At 38.4% G+C, this 25,247-nt stretch overlaps 3 protein-coding genes across 8 annotated transcripts in view; all 3 read left to right on the top strand.

Annotated features, from left to right (window-relative positions):
• LOC147576692 (olfactory receptor 52L1) overlaps nucleotides 1-25,247 on the top strand; it is a 455,531-nt gene that overhangs the window by 74,092 nt on the left and 356,192 nt on the right. Inside the window, exon 2 of one of the 6 annotated variants that reach the window (XM_086678140.1) lies at nucleotides 10,352-10,617. The exons of the other annotated variants lie outside the window; for them this stretch is intronic. The gene's annotated coding sequence lies outside the window, so the exon portion shown is untranslated. The remainder of the gene's footprint in view (nucleotides 1-10,351; nucleotides 10,618-25,247) is intronic. 6 annotated transcript variants of the gene reach the window in all.
• On the top strand, nucleotides 10,624-14,738 carry LOC112864969 (olfactory receptor 52K1-like). The gene has a single exon (XM_086678143.1). It carries the CDS (start codon nucleotides 11,059-11,061, stop codon nucleotides 12,019-12,021), a length of 963 nt encoding a protein of 320 aa, XP_086534269.1. The 5' UTR covers nucleotides 10,624-11,058; the 3' UTR covers nucleotides 12,022-14,738.
• OR52L1 (olfactory receptor family 52 subfamily L member 1) lies at nucleotides 18,819-19,991 on the top strand. Its single transcript, XM_025928093.2, has one exon. It carries the CDS (start codon nucleotides 18,819-18,821, stop codon nucleotides 19,812-19,814), a length of 996 nt encoding a protein of 331 aa, XP_025783878.2. The 3' UTR covers nucleotides 19,815-19,991.

Consider the following 25,247-nt stretch of genomic DNA (forward strand, 5'->3'; position numbering starts at 1 on the left):
TTACTTTTGTCTCTCTTTGTATTTCCTAATTGGCTTGTTACCTACGAAACCTTCTAATGACTATTGTTAAAGTTTTAAGACATTTCTCAAAATAGAGCTCTTTTACTTTCCAAGGCAAATTGCTTTTCAGTAATTTTTTTCCCCACATTTTTTTGGTAGAAGAATGTATTTCCTATCATTAGATAAGATTGACTATTGTAAGTTTTTATTTTGCATCTTAAATTAAAACATTTATAAGTTTGTAAACAATATAAAGAAAGAGTGATAGTCAACATCTGTGTCTAGGTCTAGACTTGAAGTAGAATGTCTTTAGAACTTTCCCTTCAGTGTACTGCTGGCTAATACTTTTCTGACCAATGTTCTCTATTATTATGATAATTTGATGTCTATTTCTAGTTATTGATTTTTAAAAAATCAGATATGGGTAAATTCAATCACTATCTCTTTTTAGGATCTTGGATCCATAATTTAAATGGGAGGATCTCCTGCTGGCACCGTTCTTTCAGCTTTGACAGCAAACCTCCCCTGTGTCAGGCTCTGTGAGGCAGAATTTGGTTGCTCGTGTGTAAGACAGGGGTTTCTACTCCCTCTAACGTGTCCAGAGGAGACCTGAGTCTCCTTTTTCTCACTGGTTTTCCAGATCTCAGGCTTTTGTCTCTGTAGGCAAGATCTTAGGAAAAAGAGGGCCAAAGTCAGAAGGATTAAATGAAGGAAGCAAGATGAGAAAGCCAAAGGAGTGGGAGAAAGAGAGGCAGAGCAACTGGAAGCAAGACCTAGGAAAACAGAGCAAGAAAACAGCCCCCTGCCCTCCCCTCCCCTTGGTCCCTGGTTACTCCCTGCTAGGAGGTCCTGGAGAGATCCTCTCCAAATGGAACTGCCTTCTGTAACTGCTTCTATTCTCTTGGCTACACCTGTCTTTTATGCCTTTGTTGCTGAGAGTACAACTTCTCCTCTCCCCTGGGGCCTGGGCTGTTGCACAAATTGGAGCCCAGAATTGCCCTAGACCTTCTTGTATACTCCCTAGGTCCTCCATGAGGCTCTTTTTAAACTTTTTTCCTGTGTGTATCAAGGCTTGATGTCTTTTGCCATAGCCCCCAATGATCTTAGATGTATGTCAAGGCTTGGCTTAGGGAATAGAAGTACTCAGCCCCCAGTCCCATGGAAAGCACCAGTAGGTAGTCACTCAAGTCTTTTTAGGTTAACCATTTACTTTTTTTTTTTAATTTAATTTTAGGTTTTTTTAAAAAAATTCCAGTTAGTTAACATACAGTGTTATATATTAATTTCAGGTGTACAATATAGTAATTCAACACTTCCATATATCACCCTGTGCTCATCATGACAATTGCACTCCTTAATCCCTATCATCTATTTAACCCATCCCCCCACTCCCTGTACTTCCCCCTCTGGTAGCCATCAGTTTGTTCTCTATAATTAAGTCTGTTTCTTGGCTTGTGTGTATGTCTCTCTTATTTTTTCCCTTTTGCTTGTCTCTTTTGTTTCTTAAATTCCACAGATTAGTGAAATCATATGGTGTTTGTCTTTCTCTGACTTATTTTGCTTGGCATAATACTCTCTAGCTCCATCCACGCTGTTGCAAATGGCAAGATTTCATTCTTTTTATGGCTGAATAATATGCCATTATATATACTTATATCTATACCTATCTGTATCTATAGATACAGATATATATCTATATCTATACATCTATCTATATATATATAGATCTCTCTATATAGATAGATAGATATATAGATATATACATACCACATCTTTATCCATTCATTAATCAAAGGACATTTAGGCTGCTTCAATATCTTCATTATTGTAAGTAATGCTGCTATAAACATAAGGGCACATGTATCCCCTTGAATTAGTATTTTTGTATTCTTTGGGTAAATACCCAGTAGTGTGATTGCTGGATTGTGTGGTAGCTCTATTTTTAAATTTTGAGAAACCTCCATACTATTTTCCACAGTGGCTGCACCAGTTTGCATTCCCACCAAAAGTGCACTAGTATTCCTTTTTCTCCACATCCTCACCAACACATGTTGTTTCATCGTATTGTTGATTTTAGCCATTCTGATAGGTGAGAGGTGATATCTCATTGTAGTTTTGATTTGCATTTCGCTGGTGATTAGTGATGCTGAGCATCTTTTCATGTGTCTCTTGGCCATCTGTATGTTTTCTTCAGAAAAATGTCTGTTCATGTCTTCTGCCTATTTTTAAATTGGATTATTTGTTTTCTGAGTGTTGAGTTTTGTAAGTTCTTTATTTATTTTGGATACTAACCCTTTATCAAATATGTCATTTGGAAATCCATTTTGAATTTATTTTTGTGATTGGTATAAGAAAGTCGTCCAGTTTCATTCTTTTGCATTCGGCTGTCCAGTTTTCCCAAGACCATTTGTTGAAAAGACTATCTTCATCCAATTCATTCATTGGATATTCTTTCCTGCTTTGTTGAAGATTAATTGACCATATAATTGTGAGTTTATTTCTGTATTTTTCATTCTGTTCTATTGATCTATATATATCTACTTCTGTGTTATTACCATTTGTCTTGATCACTACAGCTTTGCAAAATAACTTGAAGTCCAGAATTGTGATGCCTCCAGCTTTGCTTTTCTTTTCAAGGTTGCTTTGGCTATTCAGGATCTTCTGTGGTTTCATACAAATTTTAGGATTGTTTGTTCTAGTTCTGTAAAAAATCCTGTTTGTATTTTGATAGGGATTGTGTTAAGTGTGCGGACTGCTTTGGATAGTATGGACATTTTAATAATATTTGTTCTCCCAATCCGTGAGTATGGAATATCTTTCCATTTCTTTTGTGTCCTCTTCAATTTTTTTCATCAGTGTTGTATAGTTTTTAGAGTATAGGTCTTTCACGTCTTTGGTTAGGTTTTTTTCCTGGATATCTTATTATTTTGGGTGTAGTTTTAAATGGTATTGTTTTCTTAATTTCTCTTTCTCCTGCTTCATTATTGGTGTATGGAAATGTAACTGATTTCTGTACATTGGTTTTGTATCCTGAGACTTTACTGAATTTGTTGATCAGCTCTAGCTGTTTTTTTGGTGGAGTTTTTTGGGTTTTCTATGTGTGGATCATGTTATCTGCAAATAGTGTAAGTTTTACTACTTCCTTACCAGTTTGGCTGCTTTTTATTTATTTGTTGTTGTCTGATTGCTGATGTTAGGGCTTTCTAGTACTGTGTTGAATGAAAGTGGTAAGAGTGGACATCCTTGTTTTGTTCCTGACTTTAGAGGAAAAACTCTGTTTTTCCCCAGTAAGGATGATGTTAGCTGTGGGTTTTTTATAGATGTCCTTTATTATGTTGAGGCATGTTCCCTTTTTCTGTTGAAGGTTTTTATCATGAATAGATGTTGTACTTTGTGAAATGCTTTTTCTGAATCTAGTGAAATGACATGTGGTTCTTATTCTTTCTTTTATTGATGTGATGTACCACAATAAATGATTCGTGAGTATTGGATCACCCTTGCAACCCAGGAATAAATCCCACTTGATTATGGTGAATGATTTTTTTAAAGTGTATTTTGAATTTGGTTTGTTAGCATTTTGTTGACAAACTTTTGCATCTATGTTCAGCAGGGATATTGGCCTGTAGTTCCTCTTTTTAAAAATTTATTTATTTTGGGAGAGAGAGAACGGGAGAGGGGCAGAGGGAGAGGGAGAGAGAGAATCCCAAGCAGGCTCCACACTGCTGGAACAGAGCCCCATGTGAGGCTCGATCCCGTGAACTGTGAGATCATGACCTGAGCTGAAACCAAGAGTCAGATGCCCAGCCGATTGAGCCACCCAGGTGCCCCTATAGTTCTCTTTTGTAGTGGAGTCTTTATCTGGTTTTGGTATCAGGGTAATGCTGGCCTCATAGAATGAATTTGGAAGTTTTCATTTCTTTTCTATTTTTTGGAATAGTTTGAGAAAAATAAGTATTAACTCTTTTTTAAATGTTTGGTAGAATTCCCCTGTGAAGACACCTGGTTCTAGACTTTTGTTTATTGGGAGTTTTTAAATTACTTACTCAATTTCTTTGCTGGTTATTGGTTTGTTCAAATTTTCTATATATTTTTTTCTGTTTCAGTTTTGGTAGTTCATATGTTTCTAAAAATTTATCCATTTCTTCAAAGTTGTCCAATTTGTTGGCATATAGTTTTTCATAATATTCTCTTGCAATTGTTTGTATTTCTGTGGTGTTGGTTGTTCTTTTCCTTTCTCATTCATGATTTTATATATTTGAGTCCTTTCCATTTTTTCTTGGTAAGTCTGGCTAATGGTTTATCAATTGTATTGATGTTTTTTTCAAAGAATTATCTCCTGGTTTCATTGATATGCTCTATTGTTTTTTAGTTTCTATATCATTTATTTCTGCTCTAACCTTTATTATTTTCTTTCTTCAGCTGGTTTTGGGTTTTGTTTATTCTTTATCTAGCTCCTTTTGGTGCAATTTAGGTTGTTTATTTGAGATTTTTCTTGCTTCTTGAGGTAAGCCTGTATTGCTGTAAACTTCCCTCTTAGAACTGTTTTTGCTGCATCTGAGGTTTTGGACCATTGCGTTTTCATTTTCATTTGTTTTCATGTACTGTTTAATTTCTTCTTTGATTTCCTGCTTGATCCATTCATTGTTTAGTAGTATGTTATTTAGCCTCCATGTATTATGGTCCTTCTGGTTTTTTTCTTGTTGATTTGTAGTTTCATAGCATTGTGCTCAGAAAATATTCATGGATTTTGATCTTCTTGTATTTGTTGAGGCTTGTTTTGTGGGCTAATATGTGATCCATTCTGGAGAATGTTCTGTATGTACTTGAGAATAATTTGTATTCTGTTGTTTTAGGATGGCATGTTCTGAATATATCTGTCAAACCTATTTGTTCCAGTGTGTCATTCAAAGCCATTGTTTCCTTGTTGATTTTCTGTTTAGATGCTCTGTCTGTTGATGTAAGTAGGGCATTAAAGTCCCCTACTATTATTATATTATTATTGATTAGTTCCTTTATATTTGTTATTAACTATTTTATGTGTTTTGGTGCTTCTATGTTGGGTGCATAAATATTTACAGTGGTTATATCTTGTTGGAGTGTCCTTTTTTGTTATATAGTACCCTTCTTTGTTTCTTGTTATAGTCTTTGTTTTAAAGTCTATTTTGTCCAGTATAAATATTGCTATTCCAGCTTTCTTTTGCCACCAATTTGCATGATATGTTCTGCCCACCCTTCTCACAGTTGGAGCAATTTTCAAGGATACAAATTCATGAATATAGTATTTCTCTCCATTAAGTTAGATCTTTAATTTCTCTTAGTAGTGATTTAGGGACTCAGAAATATTTTACCAAGTTTATCCCTGAGTATTTGATATATTTTGATGCAATTGTACATAATAACTGTAAATTTAGTTTTCAAATTTTTTCATAGCTAGTTTGTAGAAATGCAGAAAATCAATTTTGTATTGACTTTGTATCATGTTATCTTGCTAAATTCAATTATTAGTACAGATCTTAAGCTTTCCTACATACATCCATGTTGTTTGCAAGTGATTACATTTTACTTCTTATTTTCCAATCCCTAAGATTTTATTTTTTGTCTTATTTCAGTGGTTAACACCTGTAGTGCAATCATGAATATTCATTGATAATCCTGATTTTAGGGAGAAAGTCCTCAACTTTTTACTATTATGTATGATATTGAAGGTTTACATTAATGCCTTTTTTTCCCCATGTTTGGGAAATTCCTTATTATTTCCCATATGCTGAGCATTTTTTCTATTATTATTATGAGTAAATGTTGTTTCCATATGATTTTATTTTTGTCTCTATTAAGATGATGATATAATATGTATACTTTTCACTATTTTGTTAATATGACAATTTACTTTTGAATGATAAACTACTGTGCATTCTTGGGGAAGCTCCACCTACTCATGATATAATAATCTTTTTATATATCGTTGGATAGTATTTGCTAATCATTTGTTAAGGATTTTTATATCTCTGCTCATGAGGGACTTTGGTTTGGATTTTCCTATCTTGTACTGTCTATATGATTTCGTCATCAGATTAATACTGGCCTTGTAAGATGGATTGGAAAGTGTTCCTTTTTCCTCTGTTTTCTAAAAGTTTGCATTATTATTTCTATTGTAAGGATTGTCATTGTTTCTTTCTTAAATATTTGATAGAATTTTCCAGTAAAGACTTGATCTAATGCTTACTTCACTCTATTATCACATCATCTTCCTATGCCCAGAACACTATGAAAGAAATCTATTAAAGCACTAATCTATCCATGTCACTGCTGTGCTTAAACAAGTTCCTTGACCTCTTATTGACATGTAGTGCTATCTAGAAGAGCACTTAAGACCTGCCACAGTCTGGGGCCAACCTTCCTCTCAAATCTCATCCCTCTGCACTGCTTCATTAATATTGATCTCTTTTTAGCTTTCCATCAAGAATTCTGTACTTTATGAGTTTGGAGTTCCTTTTAGTGCTAGTGAGTCATTCTGGAACATTCTGTTCCATTATTCAACTTTCCTCTCTCATGTTGCCTCATTTGTGAAGCCTTCTGTGATCCCCACAGGCATAATCAGATGCTCTCTCTCCATGGTTTTCCCATCTCTCCGTGGTGTGGCTACAGATCCTTGCATATGCCTCTGCTTTGCCTTTGGTCATGCTTTGCCTTAGTTTGATGTGTATCTTCCACCTGACCCTGTTTAAAAGGGGTTTAAAGTTTAAGAGGAACCCAGGAAATATATTTTTTGATCCAAATTATTGATTCCAATCCCTTGACTATTTTTGGATTTTCGGACAATTCCAGTCTCTTGATGTTTTTTGCAAGGTGAGGGTTCAGAGTTTCAGTCAGGCAGTCCATATTCACACTAATCTAGATTTCTAGTTCTGAGACTTTTGTTTATTTCCTGGACTGAAGTTCCTGTGTTTGTTACCAGTGCCTCTTAGACTGAACTTTGTATTGCTCTTGCTACTTGTCCTGCCTACTCCCTCCTCCTCCACTAGGGTTCTGTGCTGATATTTTCTACTTCATAATACATCTCTCTACAGTTTCAGAGACATCATAGCGTCATCTATTGTAAGCTCACTGTTACCCAGCTTGACTTCTCTGTTAGAAAACTGAATGCTTCATGTTAGGGTTCATAATCCTGGCTGTACCTGAAATGACACCTGCTATGTCTTCTTTTTCCCTCTGGAACTGGATAGTACCCTTAGAGCATGGCTGTCAGAAATGGATGACCTGATTTTGCATACTGACTCTTCCTGTAAACCTTGTGCTGTTCCTTTCCAATATACCCTGTGTATACCTCTGTTTTTCTGATAAGGTTTATCATTCTGAAGACACAAAGGTCTTGCTGAGTTCTGAACCATAAATTTGAATGAGTTTGTTCTTGTTTTTTTCCTTTGGCTTCATAAAACAAATAATTTTCTCTCATAGGGAGTTTCTTCCTGGACTTGAAGAACCCATTAAAAATCATGCATGCCACCACAAGTGTTCTCTTGTGTAAGCTGTACACACTCAATTTTTCAAAACTCTCTCAATCCAAGGCAATGTCCAGATCCTTCATACTATTGAACATCCTCCACAGATTAATCTGGTACCATTTTCAGGAGTGATTTTGGTGGCTGAGATGAGAGTCAAATGTAGAGAGATTGGTTAAGAATGGAGAGAATTGTAGGTAGTTTCACTTAAGGTGACATAATGTATGGATGGAAATACCTACAAGACTTGGTCTACCTTTGTACCTACTGTTTTGAGTTCAGGCACTTGACATTTTCTTCACTCTTATTCCTGGGCCAGGTTCTCTTTTCTCATAAAAGGTTATACCTTTAATCCATTCTTTCTCTCATGGTTCCACCTATGTCATGGAGGGGTCATCTAGGTAATGTTGTATGTTGGTCCTGGTGTTGCCCACCGCCCCCCACACACCTCCAATCTCCCTGCCTTCTTCCTCATTCTCCCTAGATCAGATCTTGCTTGTTCATCAAACCAGGTGGTCCCCTTCCCTATGGGAGGAAGCCACACCTTGCTTCTGGCTGCAGGGCCTTGGCCCTCTCTTGACATGACACCCTGGAGTATGCGGTTCAAAATATTCCCTGCTGGGCCTGTTCCCTGGGGCCCCAATAAGAGGAAGAGGCCTTGTTAAATCTTTGTTTGAAGAAGAGGCAGAAGTGCTAATTGGTGTCTGGTTGGTGGGAACTTCATTTTGGATCCCTACAGGCAATGCCTGAAAAGGTGCCCATTAAATACTCTGTTCTTGGGATTTGACTGGTAACTTAACTTTTTCTCATCCTTTTGTAGGTTAAACAGTACAGATCTTTGGTGAGTAATGGCCAGGGGTAGGCCCAAGGAAAAGAGATACATACAGACTTCATCCACAAATTAGCTTTCCCCCAACATTTCCAGATCTGCATAATCTGATAGGCTGTCTGGGGTGGAAATGCATGGTCTTGGTATCACTGAAGAAAATTGGAAATATCACCAATATTGATGATGTGTACATCATCAGAAGTCTATCTGGGCCTTTTGTATTATATGGATATAAGCAAGAGAGGGATCAGGTATATTAGGATTACTTTCTTCCAAGTAGGCAAACATCTTTCCAATCCTGGCTCAATAATAAGCTATTTATAAATATGTTCCTCTTTGAGTGAGTCATAAGGAAACATTATGGAGGCACCTCAGTATGTGTCCTGGATTCTTCTGGTTCCAGGACCCCTTACCTCCCTTAACCCTCTTTCCTGATGGAAGTAAAGGAGCTGAGCTTACTGGGTCAGACTTTTCCTTGAGGCACAAGGTTATAATGAGGGACATTTGCTGGGTCCTCAGGAGACAGTTGGGAGATCAGAGGTAATTATTTCTTAAACTGTTCTGAAGATACTGTTAGGTTCCACAAGGTGGGCTGAGGCTTAAGGATGGGCAATTTTGAGAATTATTTGAAGCAGATGCTCAGGAGGTCAGAACCACATTTCTTGACACCAGCCAACCCCTTCCTCCCCCACTACCAACACACACAGCATCATTCCCTGAGGGTGCTGAGGGGAATAGCCTGTGGTTAGGAGGGAAGAAAGGAGCCATGTTGGGGAGGATATGGTATTTTTGACTAAGTGTCTCTGGATTACTACTACACAACATCCACCCATGGGATGAACATACCATTCTTTGTCAAATCAAATGCATTGTCTCTGAATCACTGAAGTTTCTGTTGCTCTTAACCAGATTCCTCCAAATGAATTGTTTATTTCTTATAATTCAGTGAAAATAATGTTACTATTTTCAGATTTTGACAAAAGATTTTCACATATAATATCTCATTGAATTTTCACAATGATCCTGTGAGGTAGGTTTTAATTTATTCATTTCACATGTAAGGAAACTAAGGCTTGAAAATGGTTAGCTTTGCTTAAGGTCACAAAGCTGACATATGGCAGAAATAGTACCTCAGATCAGGACCTTGACTTCTGGTCCAGAGTTTATTACATGGCACTAAAACTATAGGTGTACTGTAATCTCCCATCTTCCCAGCCCTCATGCCTTCTCCTGAGGTTACATAGTTTCCTCAGTGGCTGTGGTAAAGGTATGGGCAATAATCATGTGGTTTCTCTTGGAGAAAAAAGCAAATGTTCTTGGCCATTTTAATCTGTGCTGTTTCTTCTTTCTTGGATTATGTTCCTGTGCTGACTTCTGCTTCTTTCCCTCATGCTTATAGACCACTTGCTGCTGTCACTGAAACTGTGAGATCAATCCAGCTGCATCTTTTCTGTCTGGAACGTGAATCACTTATCTTATGCTCCAAAGCCCTCTCTGACCCCAGACCCAGGCCTCTGTGTGTCCTTGTGTTTTTTCTTTCACATGAGAGAATCGTGGCACTGGAGGTATTAAGGGGTGTTAGAGAGACACGTACTCCCTAAATAATTCCTTATCTGCCCCGATATTTGATTGCTCTACTGCTCACCCGTGGCCACCCAGTCCTGGATGTTCTTCCTTGGCCCTGGAGAAGTCACTGCTAACACAGAGACAGGGTGATGACCTTCTAGCTCAGGGATCAGGGATTGGTGGATGTGAGGCCTTGCCTGATTCTGTCACTAAATAGATCTGTGACCCTTGGCCATTTGCTTCTTTCTAGACTGCAGTTTTCTAACCTAAAAAACAATAGTATTTGGAACAGGATATATTGCAGATCTGAATAATTTTGTACACTTTTTATAGTTATGTGATAAATAGAACTGGAGGGGATGCACGTTTTTTCTTCCGTTCTCAATAATTTGGCGCAATTTAGAATTCTTTGGCTTTCACATGACAGTTATTACCAAGAGCTTCTGTTTTTTTCCAGGTCACTACAGCTCTGAACTTTGTGTCTACCTCTGTACACCACCACTTAAAGGAGAGGGAGCTACAGGACGAGATACTGAGGAGAAAAACAAAACATTCATTTGTGAAATGGTTGGGGAATAATCCAAGGAAGAACCTAATCAATGTTGGAGTCATCAGGGACCATTTATTCTGTAACCTGGGAGTCAAGTGAAGTTTGGAGGAGTGAGGGATCTCCAAATTAAGAAAGTTTCCAGGTGTTAGGATTTTTGGCAGTTTCAGATGAAGGTTAGTGGTATAAGACTTAAGGAATGTGTAAGGTCAGCCCTGATTAAATCCAGTGCCAATATTCAGAACTTGGGAATGTGAGCTTGATGGGAAGGGTTTTTATTTAACATTAATTCCTGGGCATCTGCTTAAACCTGGTTATGTCATTTGCTCCAGGTCATAGATATACTAGGATATCAAATTCTGGAAACTGGTTTCTGAACTTCTTGTCCAACACATTTCCCACTGGACCAAACTAATTTGCCTCCTCTGTTTTTGAGGTTCTTGCAGAAATATTAGTTAAGCTGAAAATCATTTTTGACTGTTTACTGAGACCAATGGGGGAAGAGTGATGGTGCTGGTGCTGTTAGTGAGACCATAGATCTTGAGCTCCCAATCTCCACATCACTGACTTTAACCTGCTTCCTTTCTTTCTAGTAGCCCTTCACGCTTCTAAGTGAGATGATCACCATAATTCTTTCCAATAATTCTCATCACTTCCCACATACCTTCTTCTTGGCTGGCATCCCAGGACTGACTGCTGCCCACATTTGGATCTCACTTCCCTTTTGCTTTATGTTCTTCCTGGCAGTGACTGGGAATGGTGTCCTGCTTTTTCTCATCCGGACAGAGCACAGCCTTCACCAGCCCATGTTTTTCTTTCTTGCCATGCTCTCCTTTGTTGACCTGGTTCTCTCCCTCTCTACTCTGCCCAAGATGCTGGCCATCTTCTGGTTTGGTGCTACAGCTATCAGCTCCCACTCCTGTCTTTTCCAGATGTTCTTCATCCATGCATTCTCTGCTATGGAGTCAGGAGTGCTGGTGGCCATGGCCGTGGACCGCTTCGTGGCCATCTGTAACCCACTACATTATGCAACCATTCTTACCCCGGTTGTTGTTGCCAAGATTGGAGGCCTGGTAGTGCTGCGAGGTGTGGGATTGACCATCTCCTTTCCAAGCTTGGCCCGTCGGCTGTCCTACTGTGGCTCTCACACGATTGCCTATACCTACTGTGAGCATATGGCAGTAGTGAAGCTGGCCTGTGGGGCCACCACTGTGGATAACCTCTATGCCTTTGCTGTGGCAATCTTTCTTGGTGTGGGGGATGTGGCCTTTATTGCCTACTCTTATGGGCAGATTGTGAGGACCGTGATTCATTTTCCTTCACCTGAGGCACGTGCTAAAGCTGGCAGCACATGTACAGCTCATGTCTGTGTCATCCTCTTCTTCTATGGACCAGGCTTTCTTTCTGTAGTCATGCAGCGCTTTGGCCCACCCACAGCCTCTGCTGCTAAGGTCATCCTTGCCAATCTCTACTTGCTCTTTCCCCCTGCACTGGACCCCATTGTCTATGGGGTCAAGACCAAGCAGATCCGGGAGCAGCTGCTTAAAATGCTGAGGCCCAAGCAGATTGATCCCACCTGAGTGCAGTTCTCATGAACTGGACATCAGGGGCAACGGTGGTCTTCCCCTTTGGAGTGGGAGCCCCACAGCCTAGTTCATTTACTTGGTGGGGACATTCAAGAGAAAAATTAAGTTTTCTTGAGTGTTTGAAAGTTGGGAAATCTCTTCTGAAGTCTATATAGTGTTTAGATATTGGGATGGAAGACAGGGGTATCTCAAGAAAGTAATTTTTTGGATATGTCTTTATTCTAAGAGTTTGTGATTTACTTGTGTTGAGAAGATAAATGAATCAAAGAATTAAGAAATAATTAAGGTATCTATGGGCCTGGAACAAATAACTTAGGAGATTAGGGAGAGATGAACTGGAAGCCTATTTGTACATATGAGAACATGGGCCACTTCCCACCATGACACTGACACAGGCAGTCTGTGGGAGTGGATAGGCCTTGGGTAAAATTTTGGCATCACGGAAATAAAGGTGACAAACTATGGAGATTCTTTAGAGTTTCAGGTTAATGAGAGAAACTTTTTAAAAAATATTCATGTTCCATCTGATTCTAGAAGTGCTTTAGTTCACGTGCTTTGATTCTGTTTTTGAGATGGATGGCCCTCTATGACTCCTGTAGTATCATGTATTTTTAAGCTCTGAGAATAATGATAATTGTTCTTTTATTTCTTCATTTTTAGTCTTAGGTGCAGAGCCTTGAGTTAAAGTTTATTTCACACAATAATTATTGTTCTAATTCTTTATTTTCTGTCTTGATTCCTAATTCTTTGGGTCATTCTCTTCCAGTTCCTACTATTGGCACTCACTTTAATGTGTTTGTTGTATGTTCCTAAGTATTTATGTATCCTTGCAACATATGTAGTGTTGGTGGTATGTTATGTAATATACATAAGTCTCCTTCTTTAGTTCCCCAAGTGTCCATGCTTCCTCCAGCCATGGGTAGTCTGGGCTCTTGCTATTGGGAGTGCACCTCCCTGTCTTTATCCTAGTTATTCCTATTCATCTTGAGCTTCAGTCTAAACCTCACCTCTTTGAAGAAGGTTTTGTAAGATAGATCAGGTCACTTTATGAACTCAGAGCTCCATGTATCTTTCTTTAATTATCCATCATAATTAAATATATGTATATTTAATTAAATAATATACATATTAATTAAATATATACATATTAATTATATATTAATTAAACATATCTTAATTAAATATATATTAAATAAATATATAATAATTGGTTTAATGATCTTTGTCCCCCATCTCTACTAAATGGTGAATTGCATTGTATCCTTAACATAGTACTCATATGATAGGCACTCAATAAATGGTTTCTCAATAAATGAATTTTATTATTTTAATGGATTATATCATTACTAGCATGTTTCTTCATTAGTCGTATTGACATATGTGTATTTTGGATTAAATGAGTACATTAATCTCAAAGTGTGGCACAGTAGGCACTCAGTAACTTTTTACTGAAGAAATGAAATAAGTTGTCACAAAACTAGCATTGAAATCATAATTGCTTTGTTTTGCAGTCATAATCACTCTTAACACTAATGTCTTTATTGCTATCACTATGATGAACACTACCTTAAGTTTCAAATGTTATTTCATTTTTTAAAAATTTTAACTTGTGATATTTTGGACACTGTGCAGGTACACTGGAGAATGTGATTATTCTTAATAAGGCAACCTCACTGCTGTGTATAAACACAGAACAAGCAGAAAAATAGAATTTGTTTTCCTCCTTATCTTTATTTCTTCATTATTCTCTTCTTTTCTTCATTATTGTCTTCCTCATGATTAGTATTTACCAGGCTCTTGGTGTGATGATGAAATAAACTTGAAAATATAGGAAGTATGATAAAATGTGACAGTGCTGCGGTGGATGTTGGTTCCAAGTCACAGATTAGTTCTCAATGGGAAGTGAGGGGCAAGAAAGGGACATTAGTTCTCAATGGGAAGTGAGGGGCAAGAAAAGGACATAGGTTGGGTCAGGTTAGAGATGCTATGAATGACCAGGGTTTAGAAGAGTATGGGCCTGAGTTGTCGAGTGGGTAGATGGAGGGTTAGGGCTAAACTTATGGTCTCTAAAGGGAGTCTGCTTCAGTCTTTCCTAAGTGGCTTCTGCTCTATGCCATACTCAATGGTCCCATGTTTCCTCAGTCAAATATTAATCTTCAATATTATTACTAAGAAGATAGCACAGAAGCATTGTTCACAGTAGCTTAAAGGTGAAAACAACCTATGTGTTTATTGGCTAATGAATGGATTAACAAAAATGTAGTATACACACATCAGTGTTCAGTCTTAAAAGGAACAAATTTCTAACACATGCTTACAACATGGATGAACCTTAAACGTTATGCTAAGTGAAATAAGCCAAACACAAAATAACAAATATTGTATGATTCCTCTTATATTAAGTACCTAGAATAGGCAAATTCATAGAGATATAAGTAGCATAGAGGTTGCCAAAGGCTTAGAGGAGAGAGGGATGGAGATTGTTTAACAGGTACAGAGCTCCTGTTTGGGATGATGGAAAAATTCTGGAAATAGATATTGGTGATGGCTATACAGTATTGTGAATGTACCTAATGGCACTGAATTTGTAACTAAAAATGGTTAAAATGATAAATGTTATGTTAAATATATTTTACCACAATAAAAAATGACTTTGCTTCATGGGCAGGAGTGGAAGAAAGGGCTGCTGGAGATGCACAGTAGCTATGGGATTGCAGAGGAAGAGGATGAATGACATTTATTACCAATGAGTGTAGAGTTTCTATGTGCTTTGACTAAACTCATTTTAAACAATATTCATATGAATATGTTGTATTAGTATAAAATCTTGATGATATGAGCAGGTACTGTTGTTCAGCTCTTACTGCATGGTACCTTGAACCATTGAGAAAAAAATCTTTGCTCATAAAGTCTCTCATTTAATTTTTACAAAATGTATATGAAGCTGGTTCTCTCATTATATCCATTTTTTTCTGACAAAAATTTTATACTTCTACTAAGTGAGGACATTACATTTTCTCACACTTGTCATACTCTGGTTTGGTAGTATGTTCACTGTTCTTGTTCCCCAAAGCAATTTTTAGGATTTTCCCCCTGGAAAAACAGACTAGCAAACAAGCATGGACTAGTGCTTTTGCTGTTCATGTCATTCATACAGATCATTCTCTACCACTCTTTGGTACTGGTGTCTCTCCTTGTTGCTCTTCTTCATTAAATGATGACTAAGTTAATGTCTTCCCTATTTTTGGCCTCCCATTACCCTGGTGTGAGACTTCAGGAATCATGCGAATGACCCATTGAACACTCTGTTTTCATATTCTTGATTTCTTTCTTCCAAATATCCCTACCTCATTTGCCCATTTTCACAACATATCCTTGAACCTCTCTGGAGATCACTGTGTCTCTAACACATCTCCTAGCATCTGTGCTTTACCTCTTCCTATATGTATTCCTAGCATGATACTGAGATTCTGATCGTGTCTCAAACTTGTGCTTGAAATCTTCAGTATCTCCACTTTCCACTGTTCTTTAACATGAACTAAAAATACTACTATGGTTTCTGCTTATGAACCAGGCTCAGTTCCTGAGTACTACATCCCAAATTTCATGATTCTTTCAAGTCTTTGACAAAACCAAGCTCCCTTCCTTCTCGCCTCAGAAATTCTGTATCCTGAGCATACTCCCATACTTCCCTTCACTTTTAACCCATTCTTCTGGTCACTAACTTGAGTTAGGGGGGGCTTTTCTGCACTCCCTAGAATTAGAAGTTCATATAGTAAGAGTATTATTTGATTGTCATACTGTAGTTTTAATTTATAACCCTTGTAACTGTTACTAGGTTTCTGTGATCACATATATAATGTATACTCTGTCATGAGCCATGATGACAAGAGTTATCATATTATTTGTTTTGTTTCACATCTAGTAGTGTATATGGATCTGGTAGATATTTAATACATATTGAATGACTTAATGAATAAATGAGGCTTTGCACTAGCTATGAATTAAATACATGTTGGCTGGATGAATGGAAAGACTGCAACTGAAGCATTATTCCAAAGGAGAATGTGGCCACTGAGGTGGACCATAAGTGCTGTATCAGAGGTGGACCAAGGGAAGGGTCTGCTTGATATTGGGGAGATATTATAAAGGAGGTCTTAGCCATCTCATTAGGAACTCTGAGAATCAGTATTTTCCCCATACTTGCCATGATATTGGGGTTGATATTCATGGGCCTGTCACAGTCTCTCAGAAGAGAGGCAGAAAGCTTAAGTCACCTGAGACAGGTGGTATTAACTTAGGTTGGATCCTCTAGAAACAGACATTGAGGCAGAGATTTGCATGCAGGAATCTTATTGTGAAGTATACTTTGGAGTGACATCTGTCAGGAAGTGAGGGAAACAGGACAGAAAATACAAAAAAGTTAAACTGATCCTGTAACCCCAGCTGCCTGAGCTGATTCCATGGGGCTGCTCTTGGGCTGAGATGGTCCTTCAGTATTGCTTCAAAAGAGAGAGGTTCGGGTCTTTGTATTTGTACTTAGAGTGGTTATTGGGTAAGAGCTACACTCAGAAAGGAAAAGTAATCTTGAATGAGTCAGCTCTTTGTCCAAGGGAGATAGATTCAATTGTGAGCTTTTAGCAGCCAACACTCTCAGCAGATGGGAGGAATGAACATGTTTAGCCTTTAAAGAATTTATTGCTCTGAGTGTGACCTGTGTGAATGAGAAACCTGAGCTTAAAGTGAAATGTGGGCTTTCCTAGCTCACTGAGAATGAAGCTGCCTATGGCAGACATCAAGGTGGACAGGCTTAGGGGTGATGACCAACACTGGACAGATGGGCCACCTGATCAGGTGCATGTGCCACTCCCTGCTCTGCCTCTCTGCCCAACCAGCTATCCCTGGGGTAGTTGACTTAGCTCTGTGTGTCCCCAGCCAATCTGGATGCTAATTTTGGCTCTGTCCGGAGGTGTCTGTGTGTCCTCTGGGATCTGACAATTGGTAATAACATCTTGCCTGCCCAATACCTTATTCACAGTCACCGGCCCTACCTTGGGGAAGTAGCAAGAATGGATGTGTCTTTCATGGTACGATTACAGAACTAGGTATAAATTTGTGCACTATTTATAGAATAATCTATATACCAGAACTTTATACATATCATTTAATTAATATTTATAATAAACAAGTGTGATTTGTGTTATTTGCTCTACAATCAGATGAGGAAATCTATACTCAGATAGTTTAAGTATCCTGCCATGGTTTCATTTGTAGAATATGAAAAGGGCAGAATTTAACCTTAGTTGTCTGCCTACAAAGCTTGTGTTTATCCCACTGTACTGTGAAGCCTCTGCCAGCCAGCTTATAATTATCAAGTTTAATAAGAAATTGTTATTTTCTTAAGACAAACCATTAAGACACCGAAAAGATTTCTGTAATTATGTAAAACAGAAAACTGTGGATGAAGATAAAAAGATCACAAAATAAAGTGCTTCTGACATGACTAGTATGTTCCTAATACAGCTAATGAGTCCTTCTAAAAGACAGTAGCCAAGAGCCTATGAATTTTGAAGGATGAGAAAGTCCAATTCAGATAAAAGAGGAAGAAAGAATACATTAAAGTTACATGTAAAATAAATTGGTGTGCTTGTATAATTCCAACATTGGAATCGTTCAAGCAAAACATATGTGTGGAAAAGTGCTAAGTATAAGTCAAATTAATACAAAAGATAGCCTTTGAAAACTTTGCTTGCCAGTCAGTTATGATATTAGTCCATGGATTAAATGGACAAAAGGATTTTAATCTCAGAAGTGATATGATGACTTTTGAATTTCAGATATATTTTATAATCCTCTGCCTTAAGAATGCAGTGTGGAAGAAAGGGTTAATGACAAGGCCAGAGGATCTAAGGAAATAATCCAGGTGATAAACGTTAGGAGTATGCACTAGGCGGTGACCCTAGGGGTTGAGAAGAATGAGTGGATCAAAAGGGGTTGAAATTCAGTCAACAGGAGTGGTGACAAAGTAAAAGGAGATATAAAAATGAATAAGAATGATTTCAGGTTTCTACATTGGGTTAGATAGGTAGATATAGTGATTATATAGAGAGAAGATAAAGGAGGTAGAGTGTATTTAGGGAGAATAAACAATTTGATTCAGTCTTGAATATGTTGAGTGTGTGCTATAGACATTGATGTATAGATAAGTGGAAAATGGATTTGTATTTCAGAAAGGTATTTGAATTAGAAACCTAGATTTGGAAGATATTAGACTATATAAGTGGTTTAAATATTGTAAATGGATGAACTCAATCAGAGAAAATGTACAGAACTGAGAAGGGAGGAGAGGATGAAGCCCTGGAATCAATAACATATAATGGACAGATAGATGGAGAAGGTGTTGGGATGGAGGACATAGGAGGAACACAGTAGAGTGCTGTGTCGTGGAAACTGAGGGAAAATACTTAAAAAAAAAATAACAGATTGATTTATTGTGTTCAGTAATGGCAAGAGGTGATATAGAGGATCCATTCAAGTGGACATTCCAAATTAGAAGTCACTGAATGGTAGTTTAGACATCTCTAAGCAGCATGATTACTCTTACCTGTAAATGAAAGTAGACCTATCTTAATTCAGGCATGTGGATGTCTCACCTTAAAGACATTGTCTCAAGAACAGGGGATTCTCTGTATCTCACTTTATTCTTTTGTGTTTCACTTTCAGGTTCTCTCTTCTCATGAAGGTGGTAACCAGAGGTAGACACTGTGATAACCCCCAGCAATGGAGAAATCATGATTTTTGTTTCTTTTCTCTCTTCCTTCTCTAAGCCATTGACGATGGCCCTTAGTAATTCCAGCTGGAGGCTACTGCAGCCTTCTTTTTTCCTGATGGGCATCCCCGGTTTAGAGGAAAGCCAGCACTGGATAGCAATGCCGCTGAGTGTCCTTTATCTCTTTGCTGTAATGGGCAATGTCACCATCATCTTTATCATCTGGACTGACCCATCCTTGCACCAGCCTATGTACCTCTTTCTGGCCATGCTCTCTGGCATTGACCTGGTGCTGGCGTCCTCCACTGCACCCAAAACCCTTGCAGTGCTCCTGGTTCATGCCCATGAAATTGGGTACACTGTCTGCCTGACCCAAATGTTCTTCATCCATGCGTTCTCTTCCATGGAGTCAGGTGTGCTTGTGGCCATGGCTCTGGATCGCTATGTAGCCATTTGTCACCCTCTGCACCATTCCACCATCTTGCATCCAGGGATCATAGGGCGCATTGGAATGGCAGTGCTGGTACGGGGGTTACTGCTCCTCCTCCCCTTCCCTATCCTGTTGCGGAGACTTATCTTCTGCCAGGCCACCGTCATAGGCCATGCCTATTGTGAACATATGGCTGTGGTGAAACTTGCCTGCTCAGAAACCACAGTGAACCGAGCTTATGGGTTGGCAGTGGCCCTGCTTGTGGTTGGGCTAGATGTCGTGGCCATTGGTATTTCCTATGCCTTCATCCTCCAGACAGTGCTGAAAGTACCGGGGGGTGAGGCCCGGCTTAAGGCCTTTAGCACATGTGGGTCTCACATTTGTGTCATCCTGATCTTCTATGTTCCTGGAATATTCTCCTTCCTCACTCATCGCTTTGGCCACCATGTACCCCATCATGTCCATGTTCTTCTGGCCACACTCTACCTCCTCGTGCCACCTGCACTCAATCCTCTTGTCTATGGGGTGAAGACTCAGCAGATCCGCCAGCGAGTACTCAGGGTATTCTCCCTAAAAGGATGGATCTGAACACATCCCAGTTATTATGTTCTGAGGCTCCTGTCAAAGGTACTGCCTGGAGTCCATGGCTGGTCTAAGCTATGTGGGTAGAGACCATTGCACAGTGAGGGGTCCTTCCAGTCCTGCTATCTCATGGCAAAGAACACCCCTGGGCACTGGCTCCATCACTTATTGGATTACTTGGATAGCAGGATTTGTGATTATTTTTCCCATCCTTTTTTTTACTCTTGATACCAATATTTATATACTCCTTGTGGTGAGGGACTGGGAGATAAAGTCAATAGATAATAGCTCTGGATATGCCATTTTTTCTGCCTTCACCCAATGATTGTGGAACATTGTCTAGTAAGGGAATTGGAAGTCCCAACCTTTGTCTGGTTTTAGTTTTAAAGTGTCTTGAACTTTCAAAAAGCTGGAGCTCTAGGGCACTGGTTTTCTTTGTAGTAAGAGAATGTCTCTCATAGCGTTTGAGATGTCCACTATGTGAGAAAACACCTGTATTACAATATGTTTCTCATTTATTTAAACAGACCTAAGGGGGACAATACTGTAATAGGCTCTATAAATAATATGTTATGATCCCTATTTTTATTTTTTATTTTGCTTAAAATTTAAAAAAATGTTTATTTATTTTTGAGAGAGAGACAGAGTGCTAGTGGGGGAAGGGCAGAGAGAGAGGGAGACAGAGAATCTGAAGCAGGCTCCAGGCTGTCAGCACAGAGCTAGACACGGGGGCTGGAACTCACAAACCACAAGATCAAGACCCATTCTGAAGTTGGTGCTTAACTGACTGAGCCACCCAGGTGCCCCTGATCCCTATTTTTAAAATATAAAGATATATGTATATAGTGGATTTCTTTTTTAAAAAGTTTTATTTATATTTTTTATTTATTATATTTAAATTCATTTATATTTTTTACTTAGGATAGAAGGGAATAAGACCAAGTATTGAATATATGTATGTTTATGAATATTAATTTAACAAAGCAAAAGTAATCATGTAATTATTATTATCTAATAACTATAACGTGCTAGAAGCTGGTGTTGGTAAATTTTTATTATAATTATAGATTATTATTATATTTATTAACAAATATAGAACTAGTTATGCCACTTGAGAGTAGAAATTTCTCTTTCTGAAATGTGGATATGGAATGATGTTCATTAGATCCCCACCCCACCTTTTGGTAACAGGAGCTAGGTTAAACTTACAAGAGAATTGTCATAATTGGTGTGTTGCATCCTATTTGTTGGACATTGCCCTAAAATATTACTTAACTTTTGTGTTCCTAAAAAGTAGCACATTTTGTTCGGTTCTGGAAGAAGCAAGTCACTGCTGCCTTGAGGTAGGATACTCTGGGGTCAGTGGACTCCACAGTGGTCAAAAGGGGGGAATGGATGAGTTAGTGTTCCAGTTTCCCCTTTCTTGGTAAATTTCACTCCTAATAAATAGTTTTCAGGTACAGAGACTGAGTAGGAAATCTTCAGTTTGGGTGAATTAGGGAGGAATTGTATGAGTTCTTATTGTAGGAACAATTACACGTTCTCATCACGTTGGCTGTAGGCGCAGGACTTGAACTCTGGTGAGTTGTCCTGAGGAAGCCCAGGCTGTGGTGTATGTAGTATTTACACTATTTGTGGAAGCTTGGGATGTGGGTATGATGGTGGGATCTGAAGAGCTTCTTGGGTCACAAGATGGAAACATGTACTGAAGATGGCAGAGCAACACTGTAGAAGAGCCTGTGTTCCCAATGCTCTCTGGGCCACCAACCCTGACTTAAACTTGAGACAGAAACTTGTTTAGTAGGTTAAGTCCCCTACTATAATTTGGAGAATCTTTTTTTTTTTTTAATGTTTATTTATTTTTGAGAACGAGAGACAGAAACAGAATGTGAGTTGGGGAGGAGCAGAGAGAGAGGAGGCATGGAATCCAAGGCAGGCTGTCTGAGTTGTCAGCACAGAGCCTGACTTAGGGCTTGAACTCAAGAGCCATGAGGTCATGACCTGAGCTGAAGTTGGATGCTTAACCAACTGACCACCCAGGTGCCCCCAAATCCCAAATAGGCTCTGGCTGTCAGCAGCCTCTCCCCCACGCATGCTGTCTCCGTTTCAAATAAATAAACTAAAAAAAAAAAGGACATTTAAAAATATTACTACATATGTTATAAATTTTTTTTCTACTTTCACTCCTATCTGTAAAGGATTAGCTTTTCTGCTTGTTTAGCATTGTCCTTCCTTTTCACGAGACCAGTGTTCTTCAACTGTCTGTAGATTCTTTTATCTGTCTATTCATCGATGAGACTTACTGGTTTAGATAGGTGGTGACAGTTTCCTCAGAGGCTGTGAAGGTTACAGCTCCTGTTTTCTGGTTGTAAGACTCTGTAGGTCATTGTGCTGCGGTGTGCTAACAGGCAGAATTCCCCTCTGGTCGTTAAGAAGAAAATGAAAGGTGTACCAAGTTCCCTCTTTTTCTGCTGAAATAGAGAAGCTTTTATACCTGGAACCAGAGATGGTACGGTATACTATGCTGAAATGTGGAGCTACCTCTCCATATGTCTTGTCCATTTCTAGCGAGTACCCTACCTTGGAATTGATTTTGATTGTATCTGGCCTCACTGCAATGACAGGATTTGGGGGTCAGCAGCATCTTCTTTTTATATAGGGAGATTATGTCCTAGCCACGTTGTGCACATAGAACACTACACTGATACAGCTTTCCAGCCCATACAAGAATAATGACCTCATGAATTCATGAAGGATATCTTTCAATTTCTGTCACCATTTCCATTGACTCTAAGCTTGGCATATTCTCTGGATCTTTTAATGAACACATTTCCCATCTCTGCATCAAGATTTAACTTGTCCAGTTTCTCCTTCCCTAATTCATAATTCTCTACACAACTACCGACATTGGTTTGCAGCCTCTTCATTCTGGTTTTTCTGTGAAGCCAATCCTATGTGACTTATGAATACCAGAAATTTTCCAAGTATTTGAACTGATAATTGTACACTTTCCTATATCTAGTACTGGTATTTAATTATCTTATTTTCATATTTCTTTAGCCATTAAACATTGGCAGATGTGGGAAGTAAATCATGTTTTCAGTCCAACATCTTGAATCAGAATTATTACAAATTTTAATTTAATCTTGTGATATTACTTGTGTTGCATGCATTTTATGTGCTAGACTAGACGCCAGGAAGACAGGAGTCTCTTATGTGTCATTTACTTCTCAATACCAAGTGCCTGACTTACTCCCCAACACAACAAACCTATTAATAGTTATTTGTGGTACAGGATGAATGCACAAACTTGATATCTCTGGTGTGAATGCTTTCTTTCTATCTTTTTTTTGGTAACTTTTAGTGTGCTTTTCTGTTTGGGAGGACAGATCTCCTATCCTAGAATTAGATGCTCCTCATTTGAGGGAGACAGGGTGACTCTTGATAGAAAGAAGCTCAGGAATGTTATGGGCAATTGAAAGTGCAGATTTCTCACTCTTTATCTCCTCTGTTCTTAGTAGTTCAGATTGCATACAAGGAATTAAAGGGTGATCAAAGTAATGACAGTTAGAACCTAGTAACTTTCTTTTCCAGTAAGTCATGACTACAAAATATAGATGGGACCAGAGGACAAAGGGGAGGCCGTCAGTTTCATTCTCTTACTTCTAGATCTTGAGATCCATTCCTACTTCTTCCCCCCACCTTGACATGGGTAGATTTAATGTGAAAGTTGGGCTACTAGTACAATTACCCAGCCATCTGCAAGGAGGTTTGCAGGAACCCCATAAACGGAGCCATGGAAGAATGTAAAATGTAAAAAGAATCATTGGCTTCTAGGGCTTTCTCTCAGGGAAACAGACCTTAGTGTTCTTATGCAGGTGTGTATGTGATAACTTGAATACAAGGTACAAGAGTCCACTGCTATACTTACAGATCCTCCAGGAAGGCAGTGAAACAGACAGAACATATTTCCTATGTCTGAGATGCATTAACCCCACACACTGCGCAATTGTATTAGTAATCCTTCTTTCCATATGGTAAACCAATCAAGGGAGAGGAGGAACAGAAATTTCATTCCTATTATTTCCCCCTTGTGGTGAGAGGAAGAAAAGCCTTCCTCTGGAAGTGGAGTGGAAGAATAAAGTTCTTCCCTAATAGGCAGCAGATGGCTCCTTTCACGTTCTGAATGAAGTTGATAATGTTACAAGGGGGCGTGGGGGTGGGGTGGGAAAAAGGGCATCGGGATGGGGGCAGGATATTTTTGTGTGTGTGTGCTACATCATAAATTATGTCTCAATAAATTTCAAGAGAACAGAATATATTCTTTTAACAAACACAGAATTAAGTTGGAAAACAATAACAATAAGATGCCATGAAAAGCACTAAGCACTTGGAAGTTAAATAGCACACATCTAAATAATCCACGGCTTAAAAAAGAATCACAGAAGAAGTTAGACAATATTTCAAACTGACTGTTGGTAACATAGCAAAAGTTGTAGGACACAGCTCCCCCCCCCAAAAAAAAAATTGAGACAAATTGATAATTTTCACTGCTTATAATAGAAAGAATGAAGATTTAAAAGCAATTATTTAAGTTGATGACTTAACAATTTAAAGAGGGGTAAGTTAAGCCCAGGTAACCAGGAGTAAGGAATTAATAAAGATAAGACTAGAATCAATAAAATTGAAAAGAGAAACAATAGAGAAAATCAAATTAACAAAAGAACAAAGTTGATTCTTTGGAAAGATTAATAAAGTTAATAAAGCCCTAATAAGACTTATAAAAGAAAAAGAGAGAAACACAGAAGATCAATATGGTGATTTAAGAAGTTATCATACAGATAATACAAAATATTAAAAGGATAATAAAGGTTTGTTACAACTTTAAACTCAAAAACCCAACAAATTTACCTATTAGATTTTAGGGCACACACTATGTGAATTTTAACCCCCATACATCCTAATTGCAGGCTTGCCTTTAGGAATTCTCAAGGGATAGTGTTTTCTTTTTCAAAGAAAATATTTTTTTCCTTGTCTTCCATTCCCTTCCTCCTCCTTTCCTCCTCCTCCTCCTCTCCTTCTTCTTCCTCCCCCCTTCTTCTTCTTCTTCCCCTTCCTCTCTTGCTATCTCCCTCCCTTCTCTCCATCTCACCTTCCTTCCTTCCTTTTTTTCTTTTCTATGATTTTCCCCTAATTATCAACTAAGAATGTCTCCTTCTCAGCTTCTCCCCTTAAGGGAGACTGTATTGTAATAGAGTTCTCCAGAGAAATGGAACTACAGTAAAACCTTGGATTTATTTAGAGTAACTTGTTCTGCAGGTGTTCCACAAGATGGAGCAAACATTTCTAATAAATTTTAAACCTGATAAACAAACAGTGTCTTGCAATAGAAGTAGTAAGTGATGCAGAATGTCACATGATCACAACTGAGCCAAGGGG

Source organism: Puma concolor, chromosome D1 (genome assembly GCF_028749965.1).
Source record: "Puma concolor isolate L17-30 chromosome D1, mPumCon1.1.hap2, whole genome shotgun sequence".
NCBI classification, from domain to species: domain Eukaryota; kingdom Metazoa; phylum Chordata; class Mammalia; order Carnivora; family Felidae; genus Puma; species Puma concolor.